At 39.6% G+C, this 15,082-nt stretch overlaps 1 protein-coding gene across 11 annotated transcripts in view; it reads right to left on the reverse strand.

Annotated features, from left to right (window-relative positions):
* SYT16 (synaptotagmin 16) overlaps positions 1–15,082 on the reverse strand; it is a 105,182-nt gene that overhangs the window by 27,476 nt on the left and 62,624 nt on the right. For 3 of the 11 annotated variants that reach the window (XM_087952313.1, XM_087952314.1, XM_026670161.2), the window contains one exon: positions 12,890–13,463. The exons of the other annotated variants lie outside the window; for them this stretch is intronic. In XM_087952313.1, the coding sequence (XP_087808439.1) occupies positions 12,890–13,373 (484 nt within the window). In that variant the 5' untranslated portion in view covers positions 13,374–13,463. The remainder of the gene's footprint in view (positions 1–12,889; positions 13,464–15,082) is intronic. 11 annotated transcript variants of the gene reach the window in all.

The following is a 15,082-nucleotide window of genomic DNA, read 5'->3' on the forward strand; positions in this document are numbered from 1 at the left end:
CAACAATGAATGTTTCTTTTTTTACTCCTCTCCCTTAATCGTCATTCCATTTTTTCTTTCTAGACAGGGGTGTCAAACTCAAGGCCTGGGCACTACATCCAGCCCACAGGATACTTAAGATCTGACCCACGGGGCCCACTGGAAACAGCAAAGAACTGGTTCACAGTGCTTCTCCCAGTGAAAACGGGTTCCTAAGCTCCATTTTTGGCTTCTATAGCCTCCTGCAACCCTCTGCCAGTGAAAAGGGAGCTCCGGACATGTGCAGCCGAAAACGAAGCTTAGAAGCCTATTTTCACTGGCAGAACACTCGGGCCACCACAGGTGCTCCCTACAGAAGTGACATTGAGCTGGCCACACCCACCCTACCCCCCCACTCCAGGTCAAACACAACCCTGATGTGACCCTCAATGAAATAGAGTTTGACACCCCTGCCTTAAGAGGATGCTGGTGTTTAATGTTGTTTCGTTTGTTTTACTTGAAGTGGTTGATTTTCTAATATCTCAATAATAAATGTAGACTTTCAAGAGTTTTCTACCAATCAACTTTATCCTGAATGAAGATGTCAAATGCTACAGCAAACAAAGTGGAGGCATTCACATTATATCCCTCAAACGAGTAATGAAATTAACACTGCAGCTGAAAAGGCAAATCTAGTAACTGTAAATCAGAAACTGCTCAAACTTGCTTCCCATATCTTCCACCATGTTCATATGAGCCGTACATGATGAGTAGATATTATAAAATGCTATTTGCCTTAAACATTTATTTATCCATCACCATTATTAATACTTTTAAACATAGCACAAAGTGCTGTAGGAATGGGAAAAGAAATATTTATCCATCAATGATTATCATCTGAATGAAAAAGCCTCCCCAACTATTCCAATCTCCATTCTACCCTGAAGGATAAGGTATACCCATGTCATAAATAAACCTGGATAGTGTTTCAAGATCAGCTGCAATATTACGTGTCAATTATTTCTGTCTGCTATCGATGTATTGGACACAGACAATTCCTGCATAGAAAATGTCATTAAAAGTCCTAACTTCTTTGCTATTTAGTCAAAGTCATCATTTTGATGGTTACAGGATTCGCTTTTTGAATGCAGTCAGTCAATCAAAAACTCTGCAAAAACTCTGACATGGGGCGATAGTCATCATGAAGTCTCATGCTACTGTTGATTAAGGCAGCAGAACTGATGGGATTGTGAAGAAAGCATGCCTGACAGATCTCCAAGTCCTCTAGGCCAGTGGTCCCCAACCTTTTTTGTACCAGGGACCAGTTTCACGCAGAAACACTTTTTCAAGGACCGGGTAGGGGTGTGAAGGTTCCAATAACACTAAATAAATAAGCGATGAACCCGTAAATTACCCTTTCCAAAAAAAACTCTCCAGTGACCTCTGTTTCTGGCTCATTTTGCGAGGGCTAGCTTGCATTGCTGATGCAGGATAAATATGCGCCAAAGAGTCAAGCGCAGAAGTTAGGCGAGGGCCGAAGTGGTTGTCTTTCAAAATAAGACACCCGGAAGCAAAAACATATTTTTATATATATTTTAATCACGATTATTCATTCTTTGCGACCCAGTACAAAATGATCCATGGACCGGTACCGGTCCAGGGCCCGGTGGTTGGGGACCCCTGCTCTAGGCGACCAAAGAAAATGCCATCTCCTATGCTGGATATAAAATACTGCAAGGCTAACAACATGTTTATGCAAAAGAATAACTAGCACTCAAAGACATGGTCTTCATATTCTTTGCATATATTCTTGGCAATACTGAAAAAAAATGTGTGTTGCCAGAGTTGTATTCTTTTATCCTTAAAAAAAAAAAAGCAGTATAACATAGTAACACACTAGACAGCTGGTATATTCAAATGCATCTGACTGTGTGTAAGTGTGTGAGAGAAAAGGAGAGAGAATGAGCACACACGCACACAAATTGTCACTTATAACCACCACTCCCCCACCCCAGCAGTTCCCAAAGGAAAGATTCCTCCTGTTGTTTGCCTGGATGCAGATGGTAAAAAAAAAAGTTAAATTAAATATCAAGAAGCAGCACAGGTTTTTTTTGTATCAATTAGTAGATGATGGTGTTGAAACACCTGCTCTTTCATAGCCAAATTTGTAAACTTAGCTCATACCTCAAACTCACTCTAGAAATATCCCAAAGCTTTGCGATGAGGCTGTAGGCATAGAAAAGTCAAGCATTTGCAAGCCTAAAATAATGTAGCAAATGCTTCAATGTCAGTCACAGAACTGGTCTTATACTAACTAGGCTCAAGAATCCAGTCTCTATCTATGAACTGAGAATGCCCATTTCTAACTTCCATACCTATGCATTTCATGTAGGTGCATATTATGTGTAGCTGTGAGTATACACAGCATGAAGACTTCAACCTCCCTTTCTTTTCACATTATTTTTCTCTATCCATAATGCTAGATAATAATATTGTCTTGGTTCTCCTTTATGTAACTAATCTCCTTTCCCCGCAGACAGATGTCAAATTTATAAATAATTACTGTAATACTAGTTATATTATGTTTCCCATTGTATACGAAAAAGATCCAAAGTAAAAAACAAAAAAACAGGGATTTTTAAAATTTCTCTGCATTCCACCTTTATTATCTTTAGAAGTAACTCAAGGCAGCAAACATATCCAAGACACATTTCTAGCACAGATCTCATTCTAGTCACACGGATACCTTCAATTTTAGCTATTTTAACTCTGCCAATGTCTCTCTTATGTGCCAGGCTCAATTATATCTCAGAACAAGAATAACAGTGTCAGGCCGAGAAGCTGGACTGTTTCTTTAATCACACATACAAGAATTAAAGTACAGAGGATGCTTTGATTGTCATTTAAACTTTTCTAGATGAATCTACTTCTCAGTCCCATCCTATTATCCCCATCTCAAATGTCATATTTTCAGCTGCTCTACAAAATAATCATCTTTGTTCACAGCTTGCAAGTAAATATTTACCTCTTGAGATGAACAATCTACCAAAGAATTCACTTCCTTAGAGCACAAATGCATATTCTGAAGTCATCCTTCACACGCAGGCACTTATTTCCATCAAATTCTCTCCTCCTTATCCTTCATTACCTTGGCTACCTCCTTTCATGCACAGATGACTTTCTGTCCTTACTTTGACGTATAATGCTGCAAATCACAGCAACAGCTTCTAGTATAGATATTCTTTCTTGTGATCCATAGGAACGATCTTGGGAACTAAGCATTGTAAATGGCAATGATCTATTACTTTTTGTTTACAAGTATATGAAAAGAAAGAGCAGGATAAGCTGGATAGATAGGGCACCTGGAGTGGAGTCTGGAGATAGTGGCAAGGACCAACTATGCTACTACCATAACAAAAGCCTCAGAATTAAGGCATTAAACCTGGAAAAATTTAAGAAAGGTATTTTTTGTTGTAAAACTAGTTGCTATGAAAGTGGCATTTTAAAAAAATGCATATAACCAAACAAAAATAAAAAGATTGTCATTGCTTTACTATAGGTGTATGCTGGCTATTTCAAGGGGTGCGGTCTCTGAGAGGGCTTTTTATTGAAGGTACATGGCCTGTAAGACCAACTAATAGAATGGCAAACAGCTGAGAACTTCCTGGCATGCATGGCTGGGAGGTAAAGGATTAGGGGAATGTACCAATCGGGGACCATGCTAAACATGGTCTGGGCAAAACATGTTATAATTTAGAATTGTAAGCCTCCCAGAGTCCCTTGGCTGAAATAGGAGTCGATAGGAAGGTAAGTAGCTGGTAGGTAGGTACCATTTCCCCGAAAATCAGCCCTACCCTGGTTTTTAAGCATGCACCTAATATAAGACCTACCCCCAAAAAATAAGCCCTAGTGAAGGGTTGGGTGTGGCCAGCAGAGGAGGGGATGAGCATGCATGGGCTGACGGTGTCAGGAAGCGGCTGCAGCCCACACATCACAGGTGAGTTGATTACCTGTCTAAGCATCAGACCGAGGCAGAGGTATGTGTCTCTCAGCTTGCATGTGGCCTGGGCAGTGCGTCAGGATCGTCTGCCTTCCACCTCACACCTTCCTCCATCTATTGCTTGGACAGGGAATCAACTCACCTGCACTGCATGGGCTGCCTCTTGTGTGTGTGCCAGGGAGTGGGGAACCCAGCCTGGTTGATCACCCTGAAATCATGTTTCCCCGAAAATAAGCCCTAGTGCTTATTTTGGAGCCCACCCCCAAAATATAAGACCAGGTCCTATTTTCGGGGAAACACAGTATGTAGGTAGATGATAAATAGATAGATAGATAGATAGATAGATAGATAGATAGATAGATAGATAGATAGATAGATAGATAGATAGATGGATGATTGGATGGATGGATGGATGGATGGATGGATGGATGGATCCTGGGAAAAAGGTTCAGCGTGCTTGAAGACAAAAGAAAGCAATCAATTTAGGGAGGGAGGGACAGAGGGAAGGAAGGAAGGAAGGAAGGAAGGAAGGAAGGAAGGAAGGAAGGAAGGAAGGAAGGAAGGAAGGAAGGAAGGAAGGAAGGAAGGGATGACTTTTCTGCTTTGCACCATCAATCTACTATCTCAGTAATGACTTTAATAGTCTTTGTCCAGTTCTTCGGCATTCTGAAAATTGTAATTCAGTCTCTAACAGTTGATTTTGTTGTGAATTGTATTGTTACAGCCTTTTATTATGTATTTTCCATATAACATGCATGTGTCTACTGGAGAAGCAATTGTCCTGGGCAGGAGGTAGTTGGCAAGAGAAAACATATTTTAAACAACAGAGATGTAGCATTGCTTGCAAGTTGCTGAAAGGGAGTTAAGAAGGTTTATTCTAAGAGAACCATTAGTGTAGCTAAGTGAAGTCATGGAGTAAAGAGAATGGAAGGATTAAAAAAAAGAATCTATAAAATCAGAAATGTTCAAAAGAATGGAAGAGTTCTTGGTCCTGGTCTGATTCAGAGAGAGAATGTAGAAAAAGCTCTATGTCAATTAGCAAGATACACTAACCAAGAAAACATTGTTAACAAAGATAATGAAGCCATAACCTTAACAAAACATTATTAAGTTATTCCCATCAAGCAAAGTAAACTTTGAAGTAACACTAAACTGGCAATCTCAAGAAGCTTGTAAATATCAAAAGTACAAAATATTGTTTGCTTCTTGCTGAAAGTTAATAGCTCCGAACCATCTGTCAAGCCAATTGTATTTTCTGCTTCCACATAAGAATTTTAAAGAAGCAGTTAATAACTCAGTGGAATCCCAGAACTATCATATACTTTTGACTTATGGTAGCAGTACTATCATAAAAAAAATCCTTTCAGATGCCATGAAGAAATTATAGAAACTGATAAGGTAGAAATTAATAACCAAAGAATTCACAACTGCTGCTTTCAGGAATAATGGTGTCAGCCATGCATCTGGGACAATCAGCCTGCAATAGGTAGGTAGACAGTGGATCTGCAGGAACTGGGAGCACTTCTCCTGGACTTCATATCCAGTGGGCTCTCCCAAACCTATCAGAGATCCCACACTTGGAATCTCATAAATCTAAAGCAAGTGTGAAGATTAAAGGGACCAAGATCTGATACAAAGAAGGTGTGAACACACAGGCCATTGCAATAACAATGCATGAAAAATTATTGGTTCTTGCTCATTTAGGAAACTCAGGAGGAAATGTACTGTACTATGTGAACCTGAGATATATAACTCACTCTTAGAGTTGTAATAGGTAGTAATGTATGAGTGTTTATGGAAACCATCTCCTGATGGTAAAATGTGTGCATAGACCCTCAGGATCAGCTAGATGGTAGCATCTGGTTGACCTTGGCAACCCACCGAAAGCTAGGAAGATTTAGATTTGGCTAGTACTTGGCTGGAAACCCCTAGGAAACAATGGATGGAAACTAATCAAGGAGAGAAGCAATGCAGAACTAAGGAGAAATTTCCTAACAGTGAGAACAATTAACCAGTGGAACAGATAGCTTTCAGAAGTTATGGGTGCTCCATCACTGGAGACTTTTAAGAAGAGACTGGAGAGCCACTTGTCTGGAATGGTATAGGGTGTCCTGCCTGAGCAAAGGGTTGGACTAGAAGATCTCCAAAGTCCCTTCCAATTCTGTTTATTCTGTTGTTCTGCTAAATATCACTATGTCTACTGTGGGAAGTTTTAAAAAATGGTAGAATGCTGTCATGAACCCCAGCCATTGTTGTGGCATGAAAAGTATGAGGATTTTTCAATGACATTAACAAGAGTGCAGCTGGTCTTCAACGAGATTTCAGTTTATGGGCTCTCAGACAGCTTTAGCAATTACTATACCTTAACAGATAACAGATAATCAGAGTTGGAAGGGACCTTCTAGGTCATCTAGTCCAACCCCCTGCCCAAGTGGGAGTCCCTACACCATTTCTGACAAATGGCAGTCCAATCTCTTCTTGAAAGTCTCATGTGATGGCGCTCCCACAACTTCCGAGGGCAAGCTGTTCCATTGGTTGATTGTTCTCACTGTCAGAAAGTTTCTCCTCATTTCCAGGTTAAATCTCTCCTTATTCAGTTTCCATCCATTATTCCTTGTCTGGCCTACAGGAGCTTTAGAAAATAGCTTGACCCCTTCCTCTATGTGGCAGCCCCTCAAATATTGGAAGACTGCTATCATGTCTCCCCTGGTCCTTCTCTTCACTAGACTAGCCAAGCCCAGTTCCTGCAACCGTTCACTGTATGTTTTTGCCTCCAGTCCCCTAATCATCCTGGTTGCTCTTCTCTGTACTTTTTCTAGAGTCTCAACATCTTTTTTATAACGTGGTGACCAAAACTGGATGCAGTACTCTAGATGTGGTCTTACTAAGGCTTTATAGAGTGGTATTAGTACTTCCCTTGATCTTGATTGTATCCCTCTGTTAATACAACTTAGGATTGCATTCGCTTTTTGGGCTGCTGCTGCACACTGCAGGTTCATATTTAGCTGGTTGTCCACTAAGACTCCAAGATCTCTCTCACAATTACCGCTATTGAGCCTGGTTTTACCCAGCCTATATGTGTAATTTTGGTTTTTTGTGCCTAAGTGTAGGACTTTACTTTTCTTTACACTGAATTTCATTTTATTAGATATGGCCCAGTGTTCTCGTCTGTCAAGATCCATCTGTATGTCAATTTGTGGAAAGCTATGGCTGCCAGTGATTTTATGGCTCATATATCATAGGGGTTGCTTGGCCAGATAGTGGAATTGCATTCCCAGCTGCAATTGCAACTGGAAATTAGTGTAATACCATCAGTGATCATGAGGCCTTTTGAGTGTAGAGTGCAAGCTTGCCATTAACCCAAGACTACACTTTGCTTTGGATATGTACATGACAACGTAAAGGTTGGTTTAGTCTCACACCTATTCTTAGATGGACTGTGCACTCTTTTACTATTTTAACTCAATAATTCCACTTGAGTTGTCTGTGATTTGATGTGTCTGATGTTTGCCCATATCCACAAATATAGATTACTAGCATTTTTTAGTGCAAACGTTCTCCCGAGAGATGGCAAAGAAATATTACTTATCTCTCTTTAAAATGAAACATTCTTGAAAACTGCAAGATGATTTTTCTGGGCTCAGAAAGACAGAAAAGATTTGGAGTTAAACATAGCATTGGCACTTCTAAGCTATCTCCAGATAGTCTTGATTTTATGTTCCTCTTTTATTCAAGCACAGAATGAGAATTGTCATATTTTTTATTTATTTTTGCTTACAAGATAATAGGTATAAGTAAAAACACAGTTATGAACACATGGATACATATAAGAAAAATTTAAAAAAATAAAAGAAACAATAGGACAGGGAGGGAAGGCACGTTGGCGTGCTTATGTACACCCCCTACAGACCTCTTAGGAAAGGGCTGAGGCCAATAGTAGGTTAAAGTTTTGGAGGTTTGGGGAAGAAACCACAGAGTCAGGTAGAGTATTCCAGACATTGACCACTCTGTTGCTGAAGTCGTATTTCCTGCAGTCAAGTTTGGTGCGATTAACCTTGAGTTTGTATCTATTGTTTGCTCTTGTGTTGTTATAGTTGAAGCTGAAGTATTCATTGACAGGTAGGACATTGCAACGTATGATTTTATATACTATACTTAGATCAGACCGAAGGTGGCGTAGTTCTAGGATTTCTAGGTCTAGAATTTCGAGTCTGATGGCATAAGGTATTCTGCAATGAGTAGAGGAGTGGAGAACTCTTCTTGTGAAATATTTCTGGACTTTCTCAACAGTGTTAATATCAGATACGTAATGTGGGTTCCAGACTGATGAGCTGTATTCGAGTATTGGTCTAGCAAATGTTTTGTATGCTCTAGTTGTTAGTATAATATTACCAGAGAAAAAGCTACGTAAGATTAGGTTAACAACTCTTAACGCCTTTTTGGCTATGTAGTTACAGTGGGCTCTAGCACTTAGGTAATAGAGATGAGTACTCCAAGATCCTTGACAGAGTTTGGATCATCAACAAGGTCTTGACTATTCAGCCTGTATTTTATTTTCTGATTTATTTATTTTTTGCCAATATGTAGGACAGAGCATTTACTTGTTGAGATTTGAAGATTAAGATATTAATTCTCCTGTTGCTCCCTGCCCCTTCCCAAAATGAAACTCATGTACATTCAGTAAGGACTATTCTGGACTAAGAACATAAGGCCTCTTTGCTTTTTCATCAACAACAATCACTTGATGAAGAGTGTGTCTATTTTCTTCTCATACTTTACTATTAGCAAAAGGGTTCTTCTGTGATCTGCCAGAAGTGCTTCTATGGCAACAAAAAGCATTCAAGTATTGCTCTTGTTTTGTGACAATTTATCATTAAAAGCCTCTATTATATTTTTGGGAAGTAGATGAAAATGGTACATTAAGAATAACTAAAAGTGGAGAAAGCAACATACCCCTCCCTCCTAAAAGCAGCAATAGATGAAACAGATACACAAGAAACTCCCCTGAACCAAAAAAACACACACAACAACAACAACCCCACACTAAGACAATTGTTTACAATTTTGAGGCAGGAGAACACACATATGGGCCAGGGATATAGGGGAAGGCTTCTTTTAAAAATAATCTCTCTTCCATTACCAAATGTTATGTACCAGACCACCTCACTGGTGGTCTGCAAGAAAATTTTGGTGGTCTGAAGAGAAATGTCAAATGTCAGAAATGTCACCCCCAAAGCACCCCCCAAAGCAAGTAATCCAGGCTGCGCGGGAACACAAGGCTGTGCCGCTCACATGGCCCGCGGGAACACAAGGCTTGCGTTGCTTGCATTGCAAACAACACAAGGTAGTGAGGGGAGGGGGGAAAGGATGGAGGGGGGAACTTGCCCCACTTGCCCCATGTGCCTCGCCTGGCCACCAGGCTGCTTCTTTCCGCTTCTTTCTTTTTCTGCTTTTGGCTGCATGCAAGGAAAGCAGCGAAGGTCTTTTTGTCTCTCCCCCAAACTCCACCAGAAATGTGTTTTTGGGACCCTGCAAGGCCTCCTGCTCCAAGAGGCTGCACCGGCGTGACAAGTCTCACAAAGAGTCATTTCTGGCGGAGTTTGGGGGAGAGAAAGAAAGACTTCTGCTGCTTCTGCTGCTTTCCTTGCATGAAGCCAAAAGTCTCTTTCTCTCTCTCCCCTTGAGAACGGAGCTGGAGATGGTATCCTGCAATCCCAAATAAAGAATGATTGATTGATAGAAAAACAGGGTGGGAAATTTTCCTGCAGACTTTTTGGGGGATTTTCCCAGGGTCTCTGGCCCGTGGGATTTAAAATTATGAGTTTGGCGGTCCCTGAGGTCCAAAAGGTTGGCGACCCCTGGCTTAGATCATCATAAAGACAGTGTCAGCCCTCTTGTACTCAGTTTTCATATGTTTGGTGTTTGAAAGAGAACTTGAAGAGTAAGGATTAAAACTTAAAGGTAGCCTTCCCCAACCCTGTCCTCTCCAGATGAGGAGTGGTATCGATACCTTTAATTCCCTAGCCAGCATAGTCAAATTTGAAATCTCACACATCTGAAAAACATCAAGTTGGGAAAAATAGAGGAGATAGAAGCTTTATTTTTAGAGTCATTCCCTCTACGTTTAGGAACAAAATATGTTAGATATTAAGTCTATGCATATACTCCATATTCACATATTAAGCAATGATTATTTTAGCAGCAATTTCCATTTGCCATTTCCTCTGATGGCAAATGGCAGCCACCATGAGAAATTTCATCAAAAGTACTATTCCAGCTACATCAAAGATGTGCAGTTTTGATTTTAAGAAATCAAAGTCTGATTTAACAGTGATAAAGCAGGTGCTTTAATCAACCTGGCACAGGTTAGATGAGAAATAAACAGAATGAAGTTGATGGTATCAGAACAGTCATGCAAGTATCAACTATGTACATTTGTCACATTCATTGCACTTTCAAGAAAGCAACAACAAGAAATGAGAAATATTTACAGTACACTATTTCAATAGAATTTATAACATTTGGAGCTCAGAACCCTGAAAGCAAATTTCTTATTTATGTCTGGAAAAGAGATTTGGTCAAAAGTGAAAATATCTTCTCTCTCAATTTCTTAAGAAGAACTGATTCTGTCTTCAGGTACAAGTCAATTCCATCCGATGAAGTGATGTGAAGTTCAAGGAGTATTTCAAGCTTCATATGAAGAGAGACAATTTTGCCAATACGTTCAACATTCACATTGAAATAACTTCTGAGATGTGAGTTATAAAAGAAAGCCCAGTCTCTAGTACTACAAATATGGAACGGCAACTGATAATTAACAGAATAGCAGATTTGGAAGGCACCTTGTAGGTCATCTAATCCAACTCCCACTCCCGCTCCCAAGCAGGAGACCCCCTACACCAGGGGTCCCCAACCGTCCCGGTCCGATACCGGTCTGCGGAACAACTCTTACTGGGCCGCTGGTTGCTGGCGCCACCATCTTTTTTGGTAAAAAGTGCTTCCGGTGAGCTTTTCCGGTAGAAAGCTCACCGGAAGCACTTTTTCATCAAAAAGATGGCGGCGGCATGCGCTCGGTGAGCTTTTCCGGTAGAAAGCCATTTCTAACTGAAAAAGCTCACCGAAGCTGATGCCCGCCATCTTTGATGAAAAGTGCTCCGGTGAGGTCACCGGAAGCACTTTTTCATCAAAAGATGGCGGCGCCCAGTTGATGCCGGTACCGGGCCGCGGTGCCCAGCTGATGCCAGTACCGGGCCGCAGGGTCAAAAAGGTTGGGGATCCCTGCCCTACACCATTTGGCAGTCCAGGCTCTTCTTAAAGACCTCCAGTGATGAAGCTTCCACAACTTCTGAAGGCAAACTGTTCCATTGGTTTATTGTTCTCACTGCCAGAAAAAAAATCTCCTTATATTGAAATTGAAAAATACTTCTTGATGGAAGATTAAAAAATGGAAATTGATTTGTGAAGGTATCAAAATTGTAAGGCTATTCCATCAGAGTTGAAAATTGATATATAATGTTCAATATACTAATAAACAGGGCTTAGTTAGCAGTGATTGCATATTTAAGCATTATCCCTTAAAAGCAGCTAGAACATCAAACAGAAGCAATCTAAGTCATGTATATAACTATGTGGATACAGGAAGATCCAAAGGTGTTTTTTCCAAAAGGAAACCGGACTTTCTTTTTTTTTTTTTCTTTGAAAACATTTCACAAAATGAAAAGCAAAATGTTTTCAAAGAAAAAAGAAACCAAGAAAGTCCAGCTACCTTTTGGAAAAAGCACCTTTGAGGAAACCAGGACTTGGATGATTAAGAATCTCCAGTGATGATACAGGTAAAGAGTTTTCCATTTGCCCAGAGAAAGCAAGTAAATATTAGCAAAGTTGTCCAACATCAAAAACCAGAAAAGGAATGTTAGTTTATTCAAGCCTCTCTCAAAAAGAGAAATGATATTTTTTTAAAATCTCAAGTTGTTCAATGATTAAAATAGAAATCCTGGTAAAGAATTACTGGCCATTGAACTTGCTTTGCCTTTGAGCTGTAATTGCTGATAGCTATGTATGTTAGGAACCTACAAGGGATTATTTGTATTTGTGTGTGTGTGTGTGTGTGTGTGTGTGTGCGCGTGCGTGTGTGTGTGTGTGTGAGAGAGAGATGGAGAAGGAGGAGAGAAATGCTAACTTAAAACAAAAGTGGGGGTGCTAACAGAATATGTATTATGAATTGTTACCTCTCCTTAGCTCTGATACCATCTTGCTAAGAACAGATTTGTTTAGATATGAAGTTGCATTAACTGATCAAGCCTGGCTGTTCTGTGGCCTCTAAAACTCTTTTAGAGAAGGTTCTCTGAAGATGTTTTCCATCTATCAACTGAATTCCACAGATCATTAGGTGAGGACCAACCTGAATCCAAGCCATTCCCAGCTTAGATCCCCCACACCCCAGCCCCAAGCCTTAGTTAAGACAGGAAAGTAGAAATTAAACTCTTTAGGGTCCCATTGTAAAGTGTTGAAGTACTTGTCTGCTGTAAGACTTATTCATAGGATATTCTGATCTGCAATGAATGTTCCAAGAGGAGAAGAGCCACATTGTTTGGTCTGTAACCTGACAGAGTAATTTCCTTTACAGCAAATTGATAAGTGGGAACTTTCTTTCAAACCCTTAAAATAGCTCAAAGAATATACAAGATCTTCCAAATATTTTGGATCATACACATTCTCCAAGATAGCACAAAGTGTTTCTGAAAAATTTATCCATTTCTTGTATGGTTTCAAATTGTAGGGTGTAAGGTGCACTGAAAAAAATCAAAGTCTTAACTTCTCAAAATTCTCAAAATTCATGAAGCCTGTCTAAGTGTACAGATGCCAGCCTTGCAAATAGAAGATGATCTAGATAAGCAAATGTAATGCCGTCAAAGGAGAATAAAAACTCACCATCCCAGCTACATGAAAGGTTCTTAATTTGCTTGGAGTGGAGATGTTCCTCCTCCTCAGGGATAGTGGGGAGAGCTTCCATAGCTTGATAACTCTTGTAACTTTGGTAGGCTTCATGGGAGGTATCCTCAAAGTATTCCTCCGAGGTGTAGGGGATGGTTCCTTTCTGCTCAGGCCAATACAAATCAAGATCTGAAGATTCAGGTGAAGCAAGATCTTGATAGGATGATGAAGAATGATGAGATTCCTCACTCTCCTGACTTGAAGTACTGTCATCATCAGAAGCTACAGAGTAGCGTTCATAAAGCCCATCACTGTCTTCTAAATCCTCATCTTCCCCATCAAATTCATTTTGATCTGGTTTGCTTCCCAGATTATTCAACGAAGAAGATAAGGATTCTCCTGCTTGCTGGAAAGCTTCATAGACTCGAGATATCCAGGAGGAAAAAGGCTGGAAGAAGCTTAAGACATCCTCTGAAGCCATACTTTTATATATTTAATGAGCAAAACCTGTGGTGGTCATAAATTCCAGCTGTTCCTCTTTGCCAGTGTATCAGATTCAGTGCTCTGTGAGCTACAGAATAAGCATTACAAGAAATTAGTTTGAATCATCTGTTGTTCTTAACAATGGTCTTTGTTAATCAGTAAATCTAGCTAAGAAGATAGAACCCAAGAAAAAGAAGCACCCAGGCAGTATTTGATTTTACTCTAAATGCATCGAAGTAGAGAATGATTGTGAACAATGCTCATAAGTACTGTATGTGATTGGTAAGGCCTTAATTAAATCTCACCGCACATATTTATTCATATGAAAGGTGCTAGATTGAAACCCTAGCAAATCCACGAAGGGCTAAAAAAAACTATCCTGATGGGTTATTGCAAGTCTATGTAGATAATAAGGAGACAGGAGGCACTTATGGTCAGATTAATATAAGGCAGATTCATCCTAAGTGGCAAGCACAACTAAATCAAAACAGCTGGAATAAATCCTGAATACAAATCAATGGAACACTCAACAGTTTTGTATCACTATTTGGTGTTTTTTTTTAAGGCAAACTACCTTTATCAGCACGCTGTTAAAACCTCCAAGCAAAACAAAACTTCCAAGCATCAAACTATTTCTTGCTATGCATATCCTTATGGGTACAACCTATTAAGTTGCCCAAGCTGTCAACTGCTATTATGAATCCAGCTTGCCTGCAGCATTTGTAGAACAAAGTTATTTGCAGCCAAGAAAGAAGCAGATGAGATTAGACAGTCCTCACACAGATGTAATTCAACTGACATTAACAATTGATACTGAACAGGCTCATATTTTATATTAGGTCTTGATTTATCTAATGATGGTTTATAAATCATAATAGCTGGATTCACATGATATGTGTTAATGGATTAAGAAGTTTAATACACTTTACTGATAACTGGTAGGATGAAACTCACTAATAGAATACGAAGACTGATGAATATAATTTATACAAAAGAAACAAGCCAGATAAAAAGAAGGTGAGGAAAGATTGGCATTATATGTGAAGGAAATAAATGTTATATATTAAGATCCAGGAATTTGAATGCAATTTTAGAGTCCAGATGAGAGAATCTGAATAAGAATACAAGGAAAGAAAACAGTAAATATATTATTCTAAGATATGTTGTTAATTGTCATGCTGATCAATCAATCTACATATTGCCCTCCTTGACCAGGATGTACAGTAAGATGCAACAATAATAACAGAAGCCCCTTCAACTACCTGTACCCTTCTGGAAAATGAAGTCAGACAAGAATCCAAGATCCCAAAAATTCTTTCACACTTGTTCAATTTTTAGAAAGAACAGCGAAAGCTAAAAAGGATAAATTGCTCTAGATTTGATCCTAACCAGTATGGAAAACTTAGTTGAAGAGATAAAAGCAGATTACTTTGATAGACAGTAATCATGTCATCCTGGGGTTCTGGCATACTCATTCATGCATTCTAACAGGTCAACATTAATCCTTTGAGAATACTAGGTACAAACTCACATGCAGAAATCCTCAGGTCAAGGGAAAAAAGGAATGCAGGAACTGAAAGTATAGTTGCACACAAGTCTAATGATAAAATGGGGATGAGGGGGAAGGCAATTTAGGAAGTTTAACAAGACACATATACAAATGGGTATACTTGTCAAAGTGTATCAGCAAATAGCAATTACCTGCAG

This window comes from Notechis scutatus, chromosome 1 (assembly GCF_049901735.1).
Source record: "Notechis scutatus isolate UNSWTSFEM ecotype Mainland chromosome 1, rNotScu1.2, whole genome shotgun sequence".
NCBI lineage: Eukaryota > Metazoa > Chordata > Lepidosauria > Squamata > Elapidae > Notechis > Notechis scutatus.